A 20,488-nucleotide genomic window follows, 5' to 3' on the forward strand; every position below is an offset into this window, starting at 1 on the left:
TAATTAGGAAACACAAGCTTTAAATGACACAACAGACCAGATAGATTTAATGGATATTTATAGCACATTCCATCCAAAAACAGCAGATTACACTTTCTTCTCAAGTTCACATGGAACATTCTCCAGAATAGATCACATCTTGGGTCACAGATCAAGCCTCAGTAAATTTAAGAAAACTGAAATCATATCAAGCATCTTTTCTGACCACAATGCTATGAGATTAGAAATCAATTACTGGGGAAAAAAACGTTAAAACACAAACACATGGAGGCTAAACAATACGTTACTAAATAACAAAGATATCACTGAAGAAATCAAAGAGTAAATCAAAAAGTACCTAGAGACAATTTACAATGAAAGCACAACAATCCAAAACCTATGGGATGCAGCAAAAGCAGTTCTAAGAGGGAAGTTTATAGCAGTACAAGCCTACCTCAAGAAACAAGAAAAATCACAAATAAACAATCTAACCTTACACCTAAAGGAACTACAGAAAGAAGAACAAACAAAACCCAAAGGTAGTAGAAGGAAAGAAATCATAAAGGTCAGAGCAGAAATAAATGAAATAGAAACAAAGAAAACAATAGCAAAGATCAATAAAACTAAAAGCTGGTTCTTTGAGAAGATGAACAAAATTGATAAACCATTAGCCAGACTCATCAAGAAAAAGAGGGAGAAGACTCAAATCAAAAGAGAAGTAACAACTGATACTGCAGAAATACAAAGCATCTGAAGAGACTACTACAAGCAACTCTATGCCAATAAAATGGACAACCTGGAAGAAATGGACAAATTCTTAGAAAGATATAACCTTCTAAGACTGAACTAGGAAAAAATAGAAAATATGAACAGACCAATCACAAGTAATGAAATTGAAACTGTGATTAAAAATCTTTCAACAAACAAAAGTCCAGGGCCAGATGGCTTCACAGGTGAATTCTATCAACCGTTTAGAGAAGAGCTAACACCCATCCTTCTCAAACCCTTCCAAAAAATTGCAGAGGAAGGAACACTCCCAAGGTCATCCTATGAGGCCACCATCACCCTGAGCCCCAAACCAGACAAAGATACTACAAAAAAAGAAAATTGCAGATCAATATCACTGATGAATATAGATGCAAAAATCCTCAACAAAATACTAGCAAACAGAATCCAACAACACATTAAAAGGATCATACACCATGATCAAGTGGGATTTATCCCAGGGATGCAAGGATTCTTCAATATATTCAAATCAATGTGATACACCATATTAACAAATTGAAGAAGAAAAACCATATGATCATCTCAATAGATGCAGAAAAAGCTTTTGACAAAATACAACACCCATTTATGATAAAAACCCTCCAGAAAGTGGGCATAGAGGGAACCTACCTCAACATAATAAAGGCCATATGCGACAAACCCACAGCAAACATCATTCTCAATGGTGAAAAACTGAAAGCATTTCCTCTAAGATCAGGAACAAGACAAGGATGTCCACTCTCACCACTATTATTCAACATAGTTTTGGAAGTCCTAGCCACAGCAGTCAGAGAAGAAAAAGAAATAAAAGGAATCCAAATTGGAAAAGAAGTAAAACTGTCACTGTTTGCAGATGACATGATACTATACATAGAGAATCCTAAAGATGCCACCAGAAAACTACTAGAGCTAACAATGCATTTGGTAAAGTTGCAGGATACAAAATTAATGCACAGAAATCACTTGCATTCCTATACACTAATGATGAAAAATCTGAAAGAGAAATTAAGGAAACACTCCCATTTACCACTGCAACAACAACAAAAAAATACCTAGGAATAAACCTACCTAGGGAGACAAAAGACCTGTATGCAGAAAACTATAAGACAGTGATGAAAGAAATTAAAGATGATAAAAACAGATGGAGAGATATACCATGTTCTTGGATTGGAAGAATCAACACTGTGAAAATGACTCTACTACCCAAAGCAATCTACAGATTCAATGCAATCCCTATCAAATTACCAATGGCATTTTCTACAGAACTAGAAGAAAAATTCTTTAAAGTTGTACAGAGACACAAAAGACCCTGAATAGCCAAAGCAGTCTTGAGGGAAAAAAACAGAGTTGGAGGAATCAGACTCCCTTACCTCAGACTATACTACAAAGCTACAGTAATCAAGACAGTATGGTACTGGCACAAAAACAGAAATATAGATCAATGGAACAGGATAGAAAGACCAGAGGTAAACGCACGTACCTATGGTCAACTAATCTATGACAAAGGAGGCAAGGATAAACAATGGAGAAAAGACAGTCTCTTCAATAAGTGGTGCTGGGAAAACTGGACAGGTACATGTAAAAGAATGAAATTAGAACTCTCCCTAACACCATACACAAAAATAAACTCAAAATGGATTAGAGACCTAAATGTAAGACCGGACACTATAAAACTCTTAGAGGAAAACATAGGAAGAATACTCTGACATAAATCACAGCAAGATCTTTTTTGATCCACCTCCTAGAGTAATGGAAATAAAAACAAAAATAAACAAATGGGACCTAATGAAACTTAAAAGCTTTTGCAAAGCAAAGGAAACAACAAACAAGACAAAAAGACAAACCTCAGAATGGGAGAAAATATTTGCAAATGAATCAATCAATGGACAAAGGATTAATCTCCAAAATATATAAACAGCTCGTGGAGCTCAATATGAAAAATCAAACAGCCTAATCAAAAAATGGGCAGAAGACGTAAATAGACATTTCTCCTAAGAAGACATACAGAGGGCCAAGAAGCACGTGAAAAGCTGCTCAACATCACTAATTACTAGGGAAACGCAAAGCAAAACTACAATGAAGTATCACCTCACACCACTTAGAATAAGCATCATCAGAAAATCTACAAACAACAATGCTGGAGAGGGTGTGGAGAAAAGGGAACCCTCTTGCACTGTTGGTGGGAATGTAAATCGATACAGCCACTGTGGAGAACAGTATGGAGGTTCCTTTAAAAGCTAAAAATAGGGCTTCCCTGGTGGCGCAGTGGTTGAGAACCTGCCTGCTAATGCAGGGGACACGGGTTCGAGCCCTAGTCTGGGAAGATCCCACATGCCGCGGAGCAACTAGGCCTGTGAGCCACAACTACTGACCCTGCGCATCTGGAGCCTGTGCTCCACAACAAGAGAGGCCACCATAGTGAGAGGTCCACGCACCACGATGAAGAGTGGCCCCCGCTTGCCACAACTAGAGAAAACACTCACACAGAGACGAAGACCCAACACAGCCAAAAATAAATAAATAAATAAATAAATAAAATTTAAAAACTAAAAATAGAACTACCATATGACCCAGCAATCCCACTACTGGGCATATATCCAGAGAAACCCATAATTCAAAAAGACACATGCACCCCACTGTTCATTGCAGCTCTATTTACAATAGCCAGGTCATGGAAGCAACCCAAATACCCATTGACAGATGAATGGATAAAGAAGATGTGGTACATATACAATGGAATATTACTCAGCCATAAAAATGAACGAAATTGGGTCATTTGTAGAGACATGGATGGATCTAGAGACTGTCATACAGAGTGAAGTAAGTCAGAAAGAGAAAAACAAATATTGTATATTAACACATATATGTGGAACCTAGAAAAATGATACAGACGAACCGGTTTGCAGGGCAGAAATAGAGACACAGATGTAGAGAACAAATGTATGGACACCAAGGGGGGAAAGTGGCAGAGGGGGGTGGTGGTGTGATAAATTGGGAGATTGGGATTGACATATATACATTAATATGTATAAAATTGATAACTATTAAGAACTTGCTATATAAAAAAATAAGTAAAATTCAAAAATTAAAAAAAAACCACTATGAAATGAATTCAATAAAAAACGAACTTGGATACATATTTTTTTCCTGCATACATAAGGATCTGCTCTAATTTCTGCCTCTAAAAGCTGTTGCTTATTTTGTTTCAGCTTTAACCCTTAAATATAGTAAAAGAATGATCTCACTTGGAATGTTCATTAGTTTAACAGCAGGAGTCAAGTTAATCTCCTTCAAACCCCATATTAGACTTACTTTACAGTATTTAAGATGTTTTAATAAAGATGTCTCTTGGAGGGAGAAATGTTGATCTAGAACTTGGGGTCTCTTGGGAGAACAAACCAGTCAGAGCCCAGACTGAGAATGAGTGTGCCACATTTTTCTGAATCAGAAGTCAGCTCTATTCTAGAGTGACCTTGGGAAAGTAATTTTTGTCATCCTGGGATGCAGATATACATGATAGAGGGCAGCTGCACTCATTATAAATATCCTGTAAGGTAGGCAAAATGCGGCACTGTAACTGCTGTAGCCAGGAAAGAGAGGGCTTCTGTGACCTTTTGAGAATACGCTGTTCACCCCAAGGAGCCCTGAGGAATTAAAACAGAGAGTTAGCACTTCTCACAGGAGGGATCAATTTACCCTGAACAGCCCAAAGCATTTTATCACCTGTTCTGGTCTCTTGCTCTGGACGATGGAGGGTGGAGAACGGGGGACCCAGCGAGGGGGTGGTTGAAGAAGGAGCAGTAATCTGAGAAGGAAAAAACAAAAATAGAGAGGAGGATAAAGGGAGGAAAGAAAGAAGAGCAGGCTTTGGGAGGCCCTGTGGCACTTACTGGCAGTCGTATTCTCAAAAGCCTCGTGGAGGGCTATTTCAGTCTGTTCCCGTTATAGAAGCAGAGCCTAGCGTGGCCCCGAGGGAGGGTACTGAAACCGGCCTTGACCACCACTCCTCGTGTCATTTTCTTTCTCAAGAATCTACAGTGATTCTTGAGAAAGAAATCACTTTCATTTTGACTCTTAGGACCTTTGGGTGTTCAGCTCCACCCTCATCCTGCCTCTGCGAGTTCCAGCTACTCCTCCGGCTATCTTCTCAGCCAGGCTGCCCTCCTGCCTAAAAGCCCCACAGCCACACCTCCTTCTCCTCTTCTGTGGCTTTCCCTCCTCTCTTCCGTTGCACGTATCTAAAACACGTCCATCCTCTTAGGTCAAGATAGAATTTATTTCAGAATAATAACTTACATTGCATAAAGCTTTATACCAAGCACTTAAACATGTACCATCCTCACCTGAGCCATTGTTTCCTGGGACATTTCCTTGACTATCTGGGCCCACATCCATCTCTCCCATATTCTATCTCGTGAAGCACTTGTTCACTGACCCACCTCTACAGAATCAATCTCTAGGGCAGAGAAACTGAGGCGATAGAATGAACTAAGGAGGCAGAATTTTGACTCTTGCTATTTACTTTATATTTTTCCATATTGTTTCTACATTTTTACTGTGATCATATACACCTTTTATACTAAAATTAGTGGGGGGGGGCATATCATATATCTTTGTTAAGCTCCCAGATGATGCTGATGGTGTAGGAACCATAGGTTGCCACAGTCCTTTGAACAATGATTCAAACGCATGTCTTCTTGCATTTCTCAGCTCTTTAATGAGGTAGAAAGTTACTCAAGAGCAAGAACTAGCCCTGCACTTTTCCTCTCTCTCCAGTGCTAGAAATGCCAGGCTCAAAGCAGGTGCTCAGTAAATACCTGAATGGGTTTGAATAGACTCCCCATAAAAATAGGAAAAAAATTAAATGAGTATACACATGACATGGTACATTTGAAGAAAAAAGAAAACTTTATAATTAATGGGTTAAAGAAAGATGTAATAGTAAGACAGAAAAAATACTCAGGTGACTTAATAGAGCACAGGATGATCAGAGATCAGCATCAGTGTTTTGTTTTAGATCTAGAAGCAAAGGATCTTTGAAGGCATCAATTAACTTGTAGCATGAAGAAACTATGAGGTGGTTCTCTTTTTAACCTGGCTCATTCTTGAAGTGATGTGTTCAGTTATAAATTCTATAGCTAAAGAAGAGATCTGAGTAGTTGGGAAGAGTTAAGAAAAGAATCCAAACGTATATACATTGCCAGTGGGAATGTAAAATAATGCAGCTTCTTTGGGAAACAATCTCACAGTTCTTCAGAAAGTTAAACATAGAATTAACATATGACCTAGCAAATCCACTCATAGGAATTTACTCAAGAGAACTGAAAACACATATCCATACAAAATTATGTACAAATATGTTCATAGCAGCATTCTTCAGACTGGCCAACAGATTACCATGATAGATGATGAATAAACAAAATGTAGTATAACCAAACAACGGGACGTTATTTGGCCATACAAAGAAATGAAGTACTGATCATTTTACAACATGGATGAACCTACTTTAAAAACATGCTAAGTGAAAGAAGCCAGACACAAAAGGCCATGTACTCTTTGATTCCATTAGTACGAAATGTCCAGAATTGGCAAATCCATAGATTAGAAATTACTGGATTAGAAATTATTGGTTCTGAGAGAAAGAGGGATGGGAAGTGACTGCTGGTGAGTATAGAATTCTGGAATTATATTGTAATGATGGTCACACAAAATTCTGTGAATATACTAAAAACCAATGAATTGTACACTTTAAGAGGCTAAATTTTATGGTATGTGAATTATATTTTAATAAAGCTGTTATTTTTTTTTTAATGAAAAAAAATCAAGAGGGAACATGGGGAGGGGGGAAATCTGGGCAGAAGGACCTCCAAAATAATAAAAAAAAAAAAAAGAGAGATACAGGGAGCTGGTTTACTAAGGGCTGTCTTTTTAGGCACAGTTGGTTTTTTAAACTTTTTTTAATGTAAAAAATGATGGCTAGCTGAGGAGAAAATTAGAAGACATAGACTATAAATACAACCTAAAGAGTTTAGATGCAAGTTTTTCCTATCAGTACAGAAGTTGGAATAAGAGGTTTTCATATCTCTCTTTTGGGGGGACTTAAACAGTGCTTAGAATAAGGTCTTACGTGTCAGAAAAATTTGTGGGAGCCCTTCCTGAAATGGGACAGGGATGAATTACGTGACCTTTTGTGGTCTTTGCTCTCTTTCTCAGAACAGTTAGTCCTCAGTATTCGATGCCACTCTCTGCCTCCAGAGCGCTGAAATAACAGAGGAGACACTTCTGTTTCTTGAAAAGTTTTATTTGGTTTCTATTCAGTCATAAGCACACATTCCTCTTAAGACTGTAAAAGTCTTCTCCTCTAAACAATTAACTTTTTCTTTAAAAGAAAAGTTGAAGTAGTACTTGCAACCTATTATTTCAACCAATTGTGCAAAGAAAGTAAATTCAGGTTATGTATAGCTACCTCTACGCATGTTATTAATATGAATACCTAGAATGTACTTGGCCTGGTAAATAGTTTTAAAACCTCCATAAGCCTTTGAATTCAATTTTATTTGAAAAGTAAAATGACATCATCCTCACCCATATTTTCCAGGGATCAACCACCTCTTCTAAGCATTCCTATTGCCCTCCAGTGCTCTTTGCTTTAGGAGAAAACAAGTACCTGCTTTGGGTCCACTCAGCAACTTCTTCCTCATTCTCTGCCCAGGACCCAGATTCCCATGAAAATAAAACAAACTGGGAGACATGATTAGAACAAGGAAGTCTCTTTTGGCCCTGCCATCAGATTCAGATCAGATCATTTCTAGTCTTTTTCTCTGGTCAGGTCCTGTAGGGCTTCATTTTAGGCAAAGTCACTATAGATGTTCTCAGTTTCACCATCACACACATTCAACATTCATTCATTGAGTAAATAGTGAAATTTAAACCTTCCTATTTTGGGTTAGGAATATAAACCTCCATTTCCAATATCCTCAAAAGTTCACTGAATAAATGGATTGTGGTTCTAGAACCAGATTCGGTTAAAATTTGCGTTGCTGAGAACGTTGACTAAAGAGAATCCTGCGCCAAGACATGAGGCGTTTCTCCTCCTCAGGATGGGTTCCTGCTCCTCTCCTGTTAAGCAAGGGCATGGTCAAACTGCCCTTTCTCCAGGCCTTCAAGTCCGTCAGCCCAGGTCGAGGTTGGCATGCTCCGATACGGGTCCAGAAGAATCCGGAAGCACCTGACTATGAGGATGCCCAAGAAAATAAACAACAAAATCACAAAAACAAATGTGGTCTTCTGCTCCAGAGACATGCTAGAATCTGATGACATGTTCCCAAGGGGCACTAGGGGTGAAGGGACAGGTGGTCCTCCATCCATCGTCCAGGGAAGCTAGAGCACAGGGTCTCCCAGGTTCCTGCTCTTCCATCATCAGCCTGCTGAGATCATGGTGGTTGCACCTTGAAGAAGCTGCAGAGTAAAGAAAGGGAAGGAAAAAGAGTAAACACCGACGGGCAACTTTATTTCTAGGCCCACCATCATATTGTTCAGAGAAAAGAAGGAATCTCTAAACTTTCTCCAAGGGCTGAGCCAAAAGAAAGTCATGTAGTGATAGAAGAATAGATGCCTAGGCAGTGCCTACCATGTTCCCTCTTGTCTTTTCACATCCTATTGAGGACCCCTCCCTTAGATCCCTTCCATCCCCACTGACTTACTAAAATCCCATTCTATGTCCATTTTCCCTCCAGCCCAAATGAAGCCAGAGCCCTTTACTTTGTCTGTTCTCAACACAGCTGAGACAGGTATGCATTTTCAGGAAGTTCTTTATGAAAACACTACATAATCCAAATGGGAAATAGAAGAAAAATAAGGACCATTAACTGTGTACATTTACAACACAAAGATTGCTAAGTCTGTGAAGTTCAATGAAAACAGTGGATAACTGGGTACAGAACCTTGTGAGCCTGTGTTAATGACTCCCTAGCCATAAGCTGGCTGATTAGTACAGCAATACCTGTTCAGTTCCTCCCTTCCCACCCCTGGTCTCCACTCAATGAGCGCCATCGTGACACACTGGACCAGTCTTCTCCAGCCTCGGCCTTTGTACAAGGCAAAGTATCAAGTCTTCTTCTCCTAGCTCAACATCTTATAATTCCTAGGCTTATCCCATAACTCAGGTTTTAGAACGGGTACACAATTATTTGGGGGTTGCACTGATGGGCAACCATTCCAAGAAGATCCAGTAAATAACCGAGTCATCTCAATTCACATTATCAGCCACATCCCCCTATAAATGAGTCTGGGGTCTCACTTCTTCACAGGGAAGCCACGACTAGAATGATTTAAAACTCAGTTTTAATTTGCAATTTTACCACCCTATGCTGATTACAAGGCAGGTGCAAGGATATGGTTAACCCTCTTTGCAGCCTAATCACGTGTTTTGAGAGGCCTGCTAAGATATAAATATATACTCTTATTCTCTGACCCTTTCACCACCAACCCCTTTTAGATATACCAAATTGAGGAGAAAATAGAGATGAAAGCATTTTGAGAACTCTACAAATCTTTATAAACTGTAAGCCTCTCCCTTCCCAGCATATTGTGTGGTGCCCAAGTTCCTATTAAAATAACTTCATTTGGTCAAATCATCAAAGGTCTCTATTAAATTGCAGTATTTTACCAAGGAAAGTGACACATTAACACAGTAGGGATTTGTCTTTGAATACTGTTCCTATTTGAAGGAGGGAGAAACGTGGTAGATAGAAAGGAAATTGAAGGAATATCTTGCCGGGAGTGAGGGGCTGCTAGAAAGGACTTGTGGAAAGCAGACATGGGTACTAGGAGCAGATCGTCCAGCAGGAGAGTCCTGGGGAGGGATGAAGGAGACTGGGTAGAGATGAGAAGAGCAGGAGATGGTTATAAAGGGAGATGGAGATCCAGAGATCCAGAAAGAAATGCCAACTATTTCACAATTTTGCCTGGGACTGATCGAAATCTCTAGAAAAGCCTGCTTGATTTGAAACCTGCAATCAGCTAATCAATAATTTACAAATTTGGAAAGCTCAACAGCATGTTTAAGTTAAAGGAAGCATCAGTATAATAAGATGCAGAAAGAGAAATACGTGTAATCACTTGGCCACCACAGTACAAAAATATTCAAAGACCTCTAAATTTTGTAAATGTCTGTCTTAGAGTAAAATGTCCCTTTTTGGTAGAAATGATTCTTAGGAAATGTTCACGATTGCTTTTACCTAAAAAATGAAGTGTTTCTTTTAGATGAACAGCGGAATTTGGGCGAGTAAATTATTTTGAAAGATTTTGACACAACTATCATCAGTGTTAATAAAAATAAAAGGCAGTTATTTTAAGTATAAGAAGGACCAGAGTTACTCGTGACAGTATTTTAATCCTGACTGGCTTCCCCCATCACGCAGCACACCTGTCTTCCCTTTGCTGGGTCCATTTGTGTGTGCTCAGGAAATAAAGTCTAATTTTAATATGGACTAAGGGAACCTTAGTTAAAAGATCCCATTTTCAAAAGTCATATAATACATCCCTTCTCTCAAACCAAGCTCCTTGAACTCTGATGTGCACAAAGTGTTTACACCCTGAATCAGTCACGAAGCCCCATGTGAGCAGTCAATCCCAGCCACGGTCCTCTCACTATCGGCCACTCATTTTAGTTAATTTGCAAAGAAGCCCCCTCTTTCTTTCCCCATACTTCCTCTATACTGCATCATGATTCATCATTCTAAGCTCAAGTCTTACCACTCCTCCCCTCAGAAAACCCATGTGCTCCCATGTCCAAGACCCTAACCCACCCATTCACCCCCTTATGGACCCAATACCCTTGTTTTCTGGACCACAAATTAGATCATATACTCTGACAGTGGAATTTTTCTAAGGTATTACTATATTTTCAAAATAAGTTCAAAAAGCAACAAAGATCAAATCACATTTGGTTTTGAGTAAAATGACCAGTGGACAAAAAACAAACTTACACGTAATTGATCTGCAGACACCTAAGGAGAGCGTCCTGACTCTGTCTGCTCTGCAGCTCCACCTGACACCTGCTATTCTTTGAACACCTCCAGGTTTCCCACCTCTGAGCTTTGAGTCATGATGCTCTCTGCCTGATGCTCTCCTCCTCGCCCTATTCCCACCTTCGGCTTTCTCCCCCTCCCTCGGGGTCCACACCAAATCCCACCTCCTTGGTGGAGCCTCAGTCTCTCCCTTCACCCAAGGCACCAGGGCTTCCTGCTCTGTCCCCAGCAGCATTTCACCTGCATCCTGCGGCAGCACCTATTACAGGACGTGTCTCCACGGTGTTCGTCACCTTCCCCTTATTAAACAACAAGGTCCTTGAGGAATTCCTTGCTGCTCTGGGGTCACTGGCTCTCTAAATGGAGGTTGAAGCAAATCTCTGGCCCCTTAGAGTCCAGGGAACTGAATTCAAACTTGGAGGTGCCGGCTGATACAGAGAAGGGGAAAAAAAGCACATGTCATCCAGCCTAATTGGGATGTCAGACCACTGTGTTTGAAATAGATCTTGTTTCAAAGAATCACAAAAAGTCTGGGTCACAATGACATTTTAATAGTCATAAAGCTCATGATTTAAGAAGCAGTTGTTTGGTTTTTTTAATTTTCTTTGGCCTCAGTGCTGATGGGTCCAAAATATAGAAATCAGCTGGAATTAAGCACTCTCCCTATGTTTAAGGGGTCAATCCTTTCTTACCTATATTGCTTTTTTGGTGGGGAAGGGTAGTCATTTAAAATATCCTAAATCCCATTGTCTTACATGGAAACTATCAATGTCAACACGTACCCATCTCAAGCTTGGGTCCTTCAGACTTTTCATCTCATTAGCATCTTATTTTACAATTTCACAGTAAGAAAAAATATTTTATCTGGAGAAAATCTATCTTAAAGCAATGACGTGTTTCTTGTCTTATTTTTCAAGTGGCAGCAACAGAATCAGTTCAGTGCATTTGCCCCCTTGTCCTGGGAAACCACACACAGGCATTTGATTTCACCATCTCCCTTCTGTGGTCCTCAACTCAGGCGCCCTCCCTCCCGCAATGAACTGCAATAACAGCTGCAGTATATGCAGTACGTGTGTAGTCCTGCTTGGCACGTAGTGAGTGTTCAAGAAATAGGTGATGATGAGCGACTGTTTTCTCTTTAACTGATTTTTGTGCAAAATGAGATTTATTTCTAATTTTCCAGGCAGGAATGGAGATTGTAAGTAAACCACCTCAAATCATAAAATTCAAAAGAGTAGCGTCCCCCAAAAGAATGTTGGAATCAGTAGAAAGTCGTCATCCCTCAGCTGTTAATGGCATGCAGGGTACAGTGAAACAACGCAGTCTGTATTTTAAGTACTCCGAAACCCCATAATTGCTGTACCTAATTTTTAAAACTTCTGGGCCACAAACCTAGTTATATGACTTGACATATTTTCAAAAGTAGCTGTAAAAAGCAGTTCGTCCATTGAGCAAGAACACTCACAGGCTTGTCCAGTGTACACTCACACATGATGGACAGGATACTTTGTCCCACAAAGACATCCTGTGTACCTTGTTTATATTTATCTGGCAGCGTGGTGAGACCAATCTGTAGACTGTAACAGGAAGGGAATTGGCTAGGTAAGCAGGACTGAATTTGCAACGACTGGCAGGGACAAACTTCCTCAAAGTGCTGCACTATCCTGCAACAGTTCTGAAACTGGCTGTTGAAATGTTAACCTGGCTTTTAATGACTGAAGTAATACATATCCTGAGACTGAGGCAGAATAGAATCACTGTGGACTTTTTGAGCTAAAGAAAGCCTCAGCTGCATGGCTGTTTGTATAGCTGGAGTGTCTGGAGGTACTCCCCCACCTCCATCCCACCCAGCCACCCCAGACGTGTAAGCGTCCCATCAACCCTATTATACATCTCCTCCCACAATTGTGAGCCCTCCACCAAAGCCACCTCATCTCTTTTGGAAATTCTGTGGATGAATCCAGTGAACAGCAACTTGCATTCCAGGATATATATGCGAAGGTGCAAAATATTTCCTATAAATTCAAAGAATTCATGGCCCTCTTGGTGGCCAGCCAAGACCTTCAGGTAAAGATTTCCTGGCTCTTTCTAAGTACTTCCTGCATTTTAACCACGACCCCCCCCCCCATTTTCTCAGCTCACATAAGTACATGGCTACTTCCATATTCCTCTTTTCCAAATACCGCACTCCTGTTCAAATACAATAGCCCTGATGCTTCCGAATTCACAGAATGGTTAAGAGTAATATTTTGAACACTTAAAAAATAGACCAAGGCTAGTAGAAAGTCCATAAATAATGATTTTAAAGACAAGCGAATGTGGTCAGCTACAAACGTCAACAGGCAGTTTCAGAACTGCTGCCAGCCCCCACTACTGCACCAGGAAGTCTGTTTCCTCTGCCCATCCCTGCAAAGTCAGCCTGCAGACACGTCTGCTTGGGTTTGGGAGTGAACCCTGTTGTACCTGGTTCACCATGCTGGTCAGCAGGAGACCTTTGTCTTCAGCCTGAGCCCTAACCTCAGTTTTACTTCTTCCCTATCTTCATCTTCCTCCTAACATCTGCTTAAAGAGTTTTAAAGGCACTGCAGGGCAAGGTTGAAGCCTTGCTGAGGGCAACAGAAAAATACCGTGCAAGTGCCCAGTCAGTAAATGGGGGTATCAAAAGGCACCGCTAGCAAACCGGAACTTTTAAGTTCAAACAATAAACCTTACCGTTCTACTCAGTTTTCTTTCCCTTTCCTTGTGTGTTTCCTAGTGAGAGAGAGTGCTTGCTGATACCTCAAAAGGCTAGGGCTACACACTGCTCATCACCCAGGGACACCAGGGACGGTCAGCACTATCATTATGTTGGGTTGTGATCCTTCGTAAACAAATTAGAACATCCCTGTTACATTTTGGAAGGTTGGATGTTTTAGGTGAACAGAAAAGAATACATTGTAATGGGCAAAGAGCTTTCAAGAATAATTTACTGCAGCTTAGCAAAGAAAAAAAGCCTGTTTTACTACTCTTTATCCGGTATCTGTAGCATTATAAACTTCAGCATGCTTTAAAAATAAAGGCATCATTACATTTCACCGGCTCGCATTAACTTTACCTAGCAACTATTTAATTAGACTTTATCTGACAGCTAGATCTAAATTCAGAACTTGGATCCAAAAGGCATCCATGCGATCGTGGCTCATGCATATATTTAAAGTTAGAGAAAAGCATTTAATTAGCCCATCAGAGATACAGATTTTGGTCAAATACCTGGATCTGGCTGAACAAACACTTGATCCATTTCCTGGTGGAACAGTTACAGGTAGTTACAAGCCTCTTTAGTTTCCATTCTTCCCGACCAAGCTGTGCTAAAGCAGTAGACAGTGGTAAGCTGCAAGCAGCTGATGGCACACCCCAGAGCTAAAGCTGTTGTTTTCAGGCTTAGAAACTTCCCATTAACACCCCGAGTTAAAGAAGCGTCCTCTTTCTGCGTGAGGCATCGTTAGCGGCCAATACAGCTGCTTCTCTGAGGCGAGCCATGATTTCGGTTCTGCCTCAGCAACTCTTCAGAGGATTCTGCTTCAGTGAGTAGAGGCAGTATCCCAGCGGTGTGTCTGAAATCATCTTCAGCAAAGCATTAACATTCAAAAGGAGTATGGGGGAAAACATCACAGGGCACTCCCATACCTTTTCAAAATCAAAGCCATCAATCTACCAGTGCTCTGCAGTTCTCTATTGATTGTTGACACTGTTCCTCTCTGGGGATGTTAATTAGCACCTTGCAGCGACCAGCCTCCATATTGATCATGGTTTATGACCTTCAGGCCAACTTAATTAATGGCAAGACTTCTAGGGAAGGGCGTCAACTTAGCATTTGGGAGATGAAGGGAAGACTCCTTTTTCTAAAGAAAACAAAATTGCCCTTTCAGAAAAGCAGCAATTATGAGGGGCACTGAGGAAAGAACAATTAAAAAACAACAAAATCCTATTTTTACCACCTGCTTGTAAATTGACTAGGCAGTCGGTGGCCAGATCCAGTGTGTCCTTTGGCCAGCCTGCATAACTGTGACCTTGGCAGTCACCTCACCCCACACAGGCCATCAGAGACCACTTGATGAATAAAGATAGACCTTTGTTAAGAGAAAGTTGCACTGATTCTAAAGATTCTAGTTACACAGCACAATACTTATTTTCCTTGGATAGAGTGCCTGAATAAATTTGGAAAATATTTTAGGATAAAATTCATCTTAAAAAAAAAAAAAAAAAGTGCTTCTCTGGAAAGAATTCAGCCTAATCCTTAAGATGGAACATCCTTGTTTTTTTTGGCAACTCACCACTTTCTTTGTTTAAGGGGAAGCACAGTTAGCAATAATACCCACCCACCAAATGATGGGGTGCATTGTATTTAAAGCTAACTCTGCCTTTGCCTGTCAGCTCTGCTGTCTCTTCTGCTCTTGTGAGAAGCTGGCCGTGACCCAGTAGCCCTAGGGGACTGGAATGGAGCTCATTTTCTAAGAGGAAAACCCCCATCTGCTAGCAAAGAGACAACAATCCTGGATAAGCCTCAGACCCAAGGAAATTCAAATGCTAAATGTTAGGATCTAATGTCGGAATCAAATGCTTGGCATTAGAACCTAACCTCACGAGAAACATGAAGGTTCTTTCCCCAGATGTTTTCCAGATTTTTAACTGAAATTCCTTTCCAATTAGTGTAACTTACTGTATCTTCACACACACACACACACACACAACAGTGGAACAAGTGAAATCCAACAGAGCACTGCCATTCAGTACAAACTGGTGTCCTTCATGCTTTTCAGCCGACGGTGCTGGTGGACAGAACGCCCTGTCTCAGTAATGCTAACAGAGTGTGGTTCAGGGAGGATTCTGACCTCACCCTCACTTATATACTTGTCGTTCCATGTGGTAAGAAAGGACTCTAGTTAGAAACGAGCCTGGATTACTGCGGGTTCCCCTGCCCGGAGGCCCCCGCAGATATTGCTGTCGCCTCACTGTGGGTAGAGGTGGCAGGGACCACAGGAGGGCTGTAGCTGTCCTCTAGCTACTCTGCAGGCTGAGGCCATCCCAGGGAGATGAGTGCCTGGCCTATTTTTAAAACTCTCCAGAGAAGTAGATTCCAAAACCCCCTCTGACAACCTCTGTTTAAACTAACTCCTCCGTTGCTTACTTAGTCTAAATGAGTCGGCCCCTTTCTTTTTATTCTGTTCCCGCTGCAATCGTTAACCACCACAAGAGTCTGTTAGAATGCGCTTCCCCAAGGAAGCTGAACTAGGTAAACCAAAGAACATTTGATGAAGATCTGTTGCTACAAAGATCTTCCAGCCAAGTTTGGATATTTCTTTTATAGGATAATCATCATTGGAATGATTGGTATCAGCCCCTCTCCCATGCAGTTACACTACTCCATTCATCATGAATTCTGAAGCAATGAATAAAGATTTACAAAAAGTTTATTTCTTTGAACATTTCACAGTAGGTCCTAGTCCTTTAGCCATTAATAATCTTTATAGCTCTTCTCTGAATTCCTCCCCAAATTTCTGCTTTCTTGCCCAGCTTTAAACGGGGAGCGTAGGAGGCTACACAGAGCTGTTTCATGTTTCAGACTAACACGAAATTGTGATGAAATAGGATGATTTCATAGGTTATATATGCTATGCTTCTCTGATCCATTCTGATCCCAGGGTTATTCCTTGGTGTCAATTCAATCTTTCTTTTTACTACACAACACCATGAGTTGATATTGTTGGAAATCTGTTTTAAGAACTTTCCCTACCTTCTCTTTTCCTACCTTTTGTTTCCCTTTTAATGTTCTTTAGGTTACAGTTCTTTCCTAAATATCCTATGCTGTACTTTTTCATAAAGAAATAAATGGCGAATATGAAAAAAAAGGTTCATGAGCAGTCAAGCTTTATGCCAACACAAGGCTGTGCTATTATTACTATCATTATGTTTCTTTCTGACTCTGCCTAATTCTCAAAATAAAATTGAATTGATTCTTGGTATAATCTTCAAAACAGAAACATGATTTTCTTTTCATTTTCATCACTAGATTCTTGGTAAAAAATCTTTTCTTCCTTCTTTTGGGTACATTTTTCTTTGATGTCATTCAAGGAACATTCATTAAGTTCATTCGTTAAGGGTCAGTTATGTTCTGTGTTCAGTGTTGCAAAGAATAAAAGCTATGGGTACTACTAGGTCCCTGCTTGACTTGGTTCAGACTGTGCACTGCACAACTCTAGGAGGTTCCCTGGTAAGGGGCCCCAGGAGCTCACTTTCTAGCAGTGGTTGCTAAGCTTCCTGACAGATGAGCCCACCTCCACCACTATTTCCCACTTCCTTACCTCCCCTTCACTACTCTCCCAGCAGGCATCTGAATTATGTCCTTACCTCTCTACAGGACCTGATTTCACAAGGTTATCTGTGGCTTCTAATTGCCTCAAGCAAAAAAACAGAAACCAAAACCAAAAAAACCTTTAGCATTAATCTTCCTTGTTCTCTGTGGCAACATTGGACATGGCTGACCACGCTCTTCAAGGAAGGTCCAGATAAAAGAATACACAGAGCAAGATGGATGGAGTGGCAGGAACTGACATCTCAGCCCTTAGAGCCCCTCTTCTTTGGTGCCTTCTGCCTTTAGAGTCTCTCTTTTGCCTTCCTAGGCTCAAGCCAAGTGTAACTCATGTGACTACCAGAAAATGTGAAATTGAGGATGTAAAAACAGGCAGACTAGGATATACATTAATGACTCCATCACTGTCAATTCATTAAAAAAGAATTGAAAGTCAGTTTAAGTGTGTCATTTTTATTTTTAAGTCTTCTTAGTTTAAAAAAAATCAATACATATGTAACATGAAGTTAAAAAGAAAAATCGAGATTAGCTCAATTTCTAATAGCCCTCTGATTTGCTGGGTCTAAGTATAAGTTTATCCACTTGGCTATCTTCACAGGTCAGTGAACATTCAAAGTGCAAGGGAATAGTCAGGAAGGTTTAATACTATTCACACCAAGCCTATAAATTAGGATCTATATTCAAGCATTATTAAGAGCAAGCAGGTTAAAGTCCAACTGCAAATTGGCAGCCTCCTGGTTTAATCTTTTCTTGAATGCATTTCTGTACACATCGCATCTGTGGTATGGTGAATACTCAATTAGCCAATGAAGCTGGAACAGAGGAGTATTCTAAATGAAAATGGGAGACAAACAATGCGTGACTCAGTGGAATTACCTTTGAAAGAAGGAAAACACTGACAGAACTTTATACTTGTCAGGATTACAGATTGCCCAAAAAATTATCATTTGTTTATTTATTCCTTTCTAACTCAAAAATAATAAAGCATATGGGAAGGAAATACATCATGCTCATGAAAAATCTGATGTCCAACCCTAAAAAGGAACAACTTCACAAGATACATTGTATTAATTTTATTTAGAGACAATATTTGTAAAATTTAAGTTATTCTAATTACAGTATGAAAGTGTAAGAACATCACTATGGATTATTCACTGTTCAAAGGAAATTCACACTGAGGAGTTAATAGCCTGGTGGGTAAATTTATTCTTTTAAAATGACTTGTGCAATAATAACAATTTTCTTAATGACTTTGAAATACTTAATGCCTTTAAAATGTCATATAAAGTGCCAATTAGAGTTTTATACAAACCATCCCTCTGAATCTTTATGCTGTCATTTGGCATTGTTCTTTCCTTCTGTTCAACAGCTGCATTTTAGAAGAGAAGCTGCATGGACAATTTGAGGATTAAGCAACTTAGAACATTAAGATGATTTAGAAAATGAAATAGAAAGTACCTGAGAATTACTGACCTTTTAGCCTGACTTTTATACCTGACAAAATTCTGGAACTAAAAATCTTGCCACTGTAAAGTTAATTTGAAAACAGAGGAGAAAAAAATCCTATGAAGTAGTTTAAAAATTCGTGTTGAAAAATTATGAAAAACCAATCTCAATTTCTGATATCTATAAACTTATAGAAATTATGAAAGGAGGCTGAGAAAGTGGTAATAAGCAGAAGTTATGGTGTGTGATTACTGACTGCAAATTTCAGCTGCCTCAGCATTTGATAGATTATGTATGTAATCAGCTGCTGCTTGAAAAAATATTTAAGTTTACAAATATTTCAACGAGATCAATCAAAAGTTCCAGTCATATAGCATATTATGTTAAAAGGCACATAATGAACGTACACGTTTCTCTTTCAATTCTACATTCCAAACCTTGATAAGAGGCCTACCATCTATAATTTTGCCTTTAAATAATACATATTAAATGTTTATGTATAGCAAGTACATAAATGTTATAAATCATCTGTTTCTGTTATTAATATTAAATTACATCAATTCACTTATAAATAAAATAAATTAGTATTAATATTAAATTACATTACAAGCTTGTTAAGCATGCAGATTTGAGGGGCCCGCGTCCAGATTATTTAATTCAGTAAGGCCAAGAATCTGTATTTTGAATAAGAAACCAATAGGATTAATGATGTAGTGCGTATGAAGTCTATACTTTGAAAGTAACATAGTTCAATGTTTTTTTTCCTCTGCTTGAATATTTGGCCATGTTAGGCATTTTAACTCTGTGAGGAAAGAACCTTAAGCTTAAAATTTGGGGTATCACAGACCTCTTTGAAAAAACGGATTGAATGCATGGACCCATCATTAGAAAAATGCATATATCCTGCTCTGAGAACCCCTGGCTGAAATGCCCATTCAAAATACATGCATCTCCTCTTTCTTCCTTCCCTCCTTCCTCCCCTTCTTACCTCCTGTTACAGTGGTAGTAAACACGACCATAATAAAAGCCCATAGTGGTAAAGACAACAGGGCAGAGCAAGAGGCAGAGTAAAGCCTGGTCTATTTCTGGGAGAGGAGAGTGGATGGAGGAGTGCTGGCTGGTGACGCCAAGCTTAGAAAACATGCACCGGAGGCTGCAGCTGCATAGGAGGTGACCGTGCAGCAGGGAAGACTAAGGTCAGGAAGAGAAGAGGGGCTAAAAATAAGAAGAAGTGGAAGGCCTGGGGACAAATGAGTGACCCCTCTGCCCTCCCAGGTTGTAGAGGTAACTAACTAGTGGGCCAGGAATCCTGATGTAGCTATCAAGATGGGTGGTGGTGGGGACTGAGGGAAATCATCACTTATGACGGCAGGAACAGAATAGAGGATGTCAACGTTGACCAAATAGGCAAGAGTGAGATCGATTATTTAATTTAAAAAATCAAGAGAACTAAAAAGGGCAACTGTTAAAATTTCGTTCTCCCTGGGGTTAGACCTAAGAGATGAGCAGTGCACAGAGTAGCTACTTTTCAGCATAAGCCTTTCTAAGCAATTTGACTGTTTAACCATAAGCCTTTCTAAGCAATTTGACTGTTTAACCATGCGCATGTTGTTTTAACTATGTGCAATTTCTCTTTGCAAAGACGGTCAGTCTAGTATGAGCAAAACATTAAAAAAAATAAATAAAAATCTTGCCTGAAACCCAATGAGTCTCTTTACAGTGTTATCCTAAGTACCAGCAGCAAATGGGGGGATAATTCTTTGAGAACAGAGGCTTCCTCACACACCCAGAATCTCCCCTCAAGGGCTGTAGTCCATTCTGCGTATAAGTAAAGCTGATCCTTCTCCATCCTCCTCAAACATCTTGTGTGCACTTAAAATCTGATTTCTTGTAATCACACACAGTGCCGTGGAATCTA

General features: G+C 39.9%; 1 protein-coding gene and 1 long non-coding RNA gene across 7 annotated transcripts in view; one reads left to right on the plus strand and one right to left on the minus strand.

The window, feature by feature from the left end:
• The window catches only part of LOC309658879, a 294,436-nt gene that overhangs the window by 151,289 nt on the left and 122,659 nt on the right, over positions 1–20,488 (plus strand). The gene's annotated exons all lie outside the window — the stretch shown is intronic.
• CTXN3 (cortexin 3) lies at positions 1,101–20,132 on the minus strand. 6 transcript variants are annotated; one of them, XM_082457956.1, is made up of 3 exons: positions 19,559–20,132; positions 14,442–14,656; positions 1,101–8,202 (listed from the first exon to the last, which is right to left on the minus strand). In XM_082457956.1, the coding sequence occupies exon 3, from the start codon at positions 8,110–8,112 to the stop codon at positions 7,867–7,869; it is 246 nt and encodes an 81-aa protein (XP_082314082.1). In that variant the 5' UTR covers positions 8,113–8,202; positions 14,442–14,656; positions 19,559–20,132; the 3' UTR covers positions 1,101–7,866. The 6 variants fall into 6 exon arrangements, with proteins under 6 accessions (XP_082314082.1, XP_082314081.1, XP_082314083.1 ...); XM_082457955.1 differs by lacking the exon at positions 19,559–20,132 and adding an exon at positions 18,437–19,543 and having other exon boundaries at positions 14,442–17,954; XM_082457957.1 differs by lacking the exon at positions 14,442–14,656.

Source organism: Balaenoptera physalus (genome assembly GCF_965194825.1).
Source record: "Balaenoptera physalus genome assembly, chromosome: 3".
Classification (NCBI taxonomy): Eukaryota; Metazoa; Chordata; class Mammalia; order Artiodactyla; family Balaenopteridae; genus Balaenoptera; species Balaenoptera physalus.

Coding starts and splice junctions, on each gene's coding strand:
- CTXN3 (XM_082457957.1), bottom strand. CDS start 8,112: ATGGATGGAGGACCACCTGTCCCTTCACCCCTAGTGCCCCTTGGGAAC.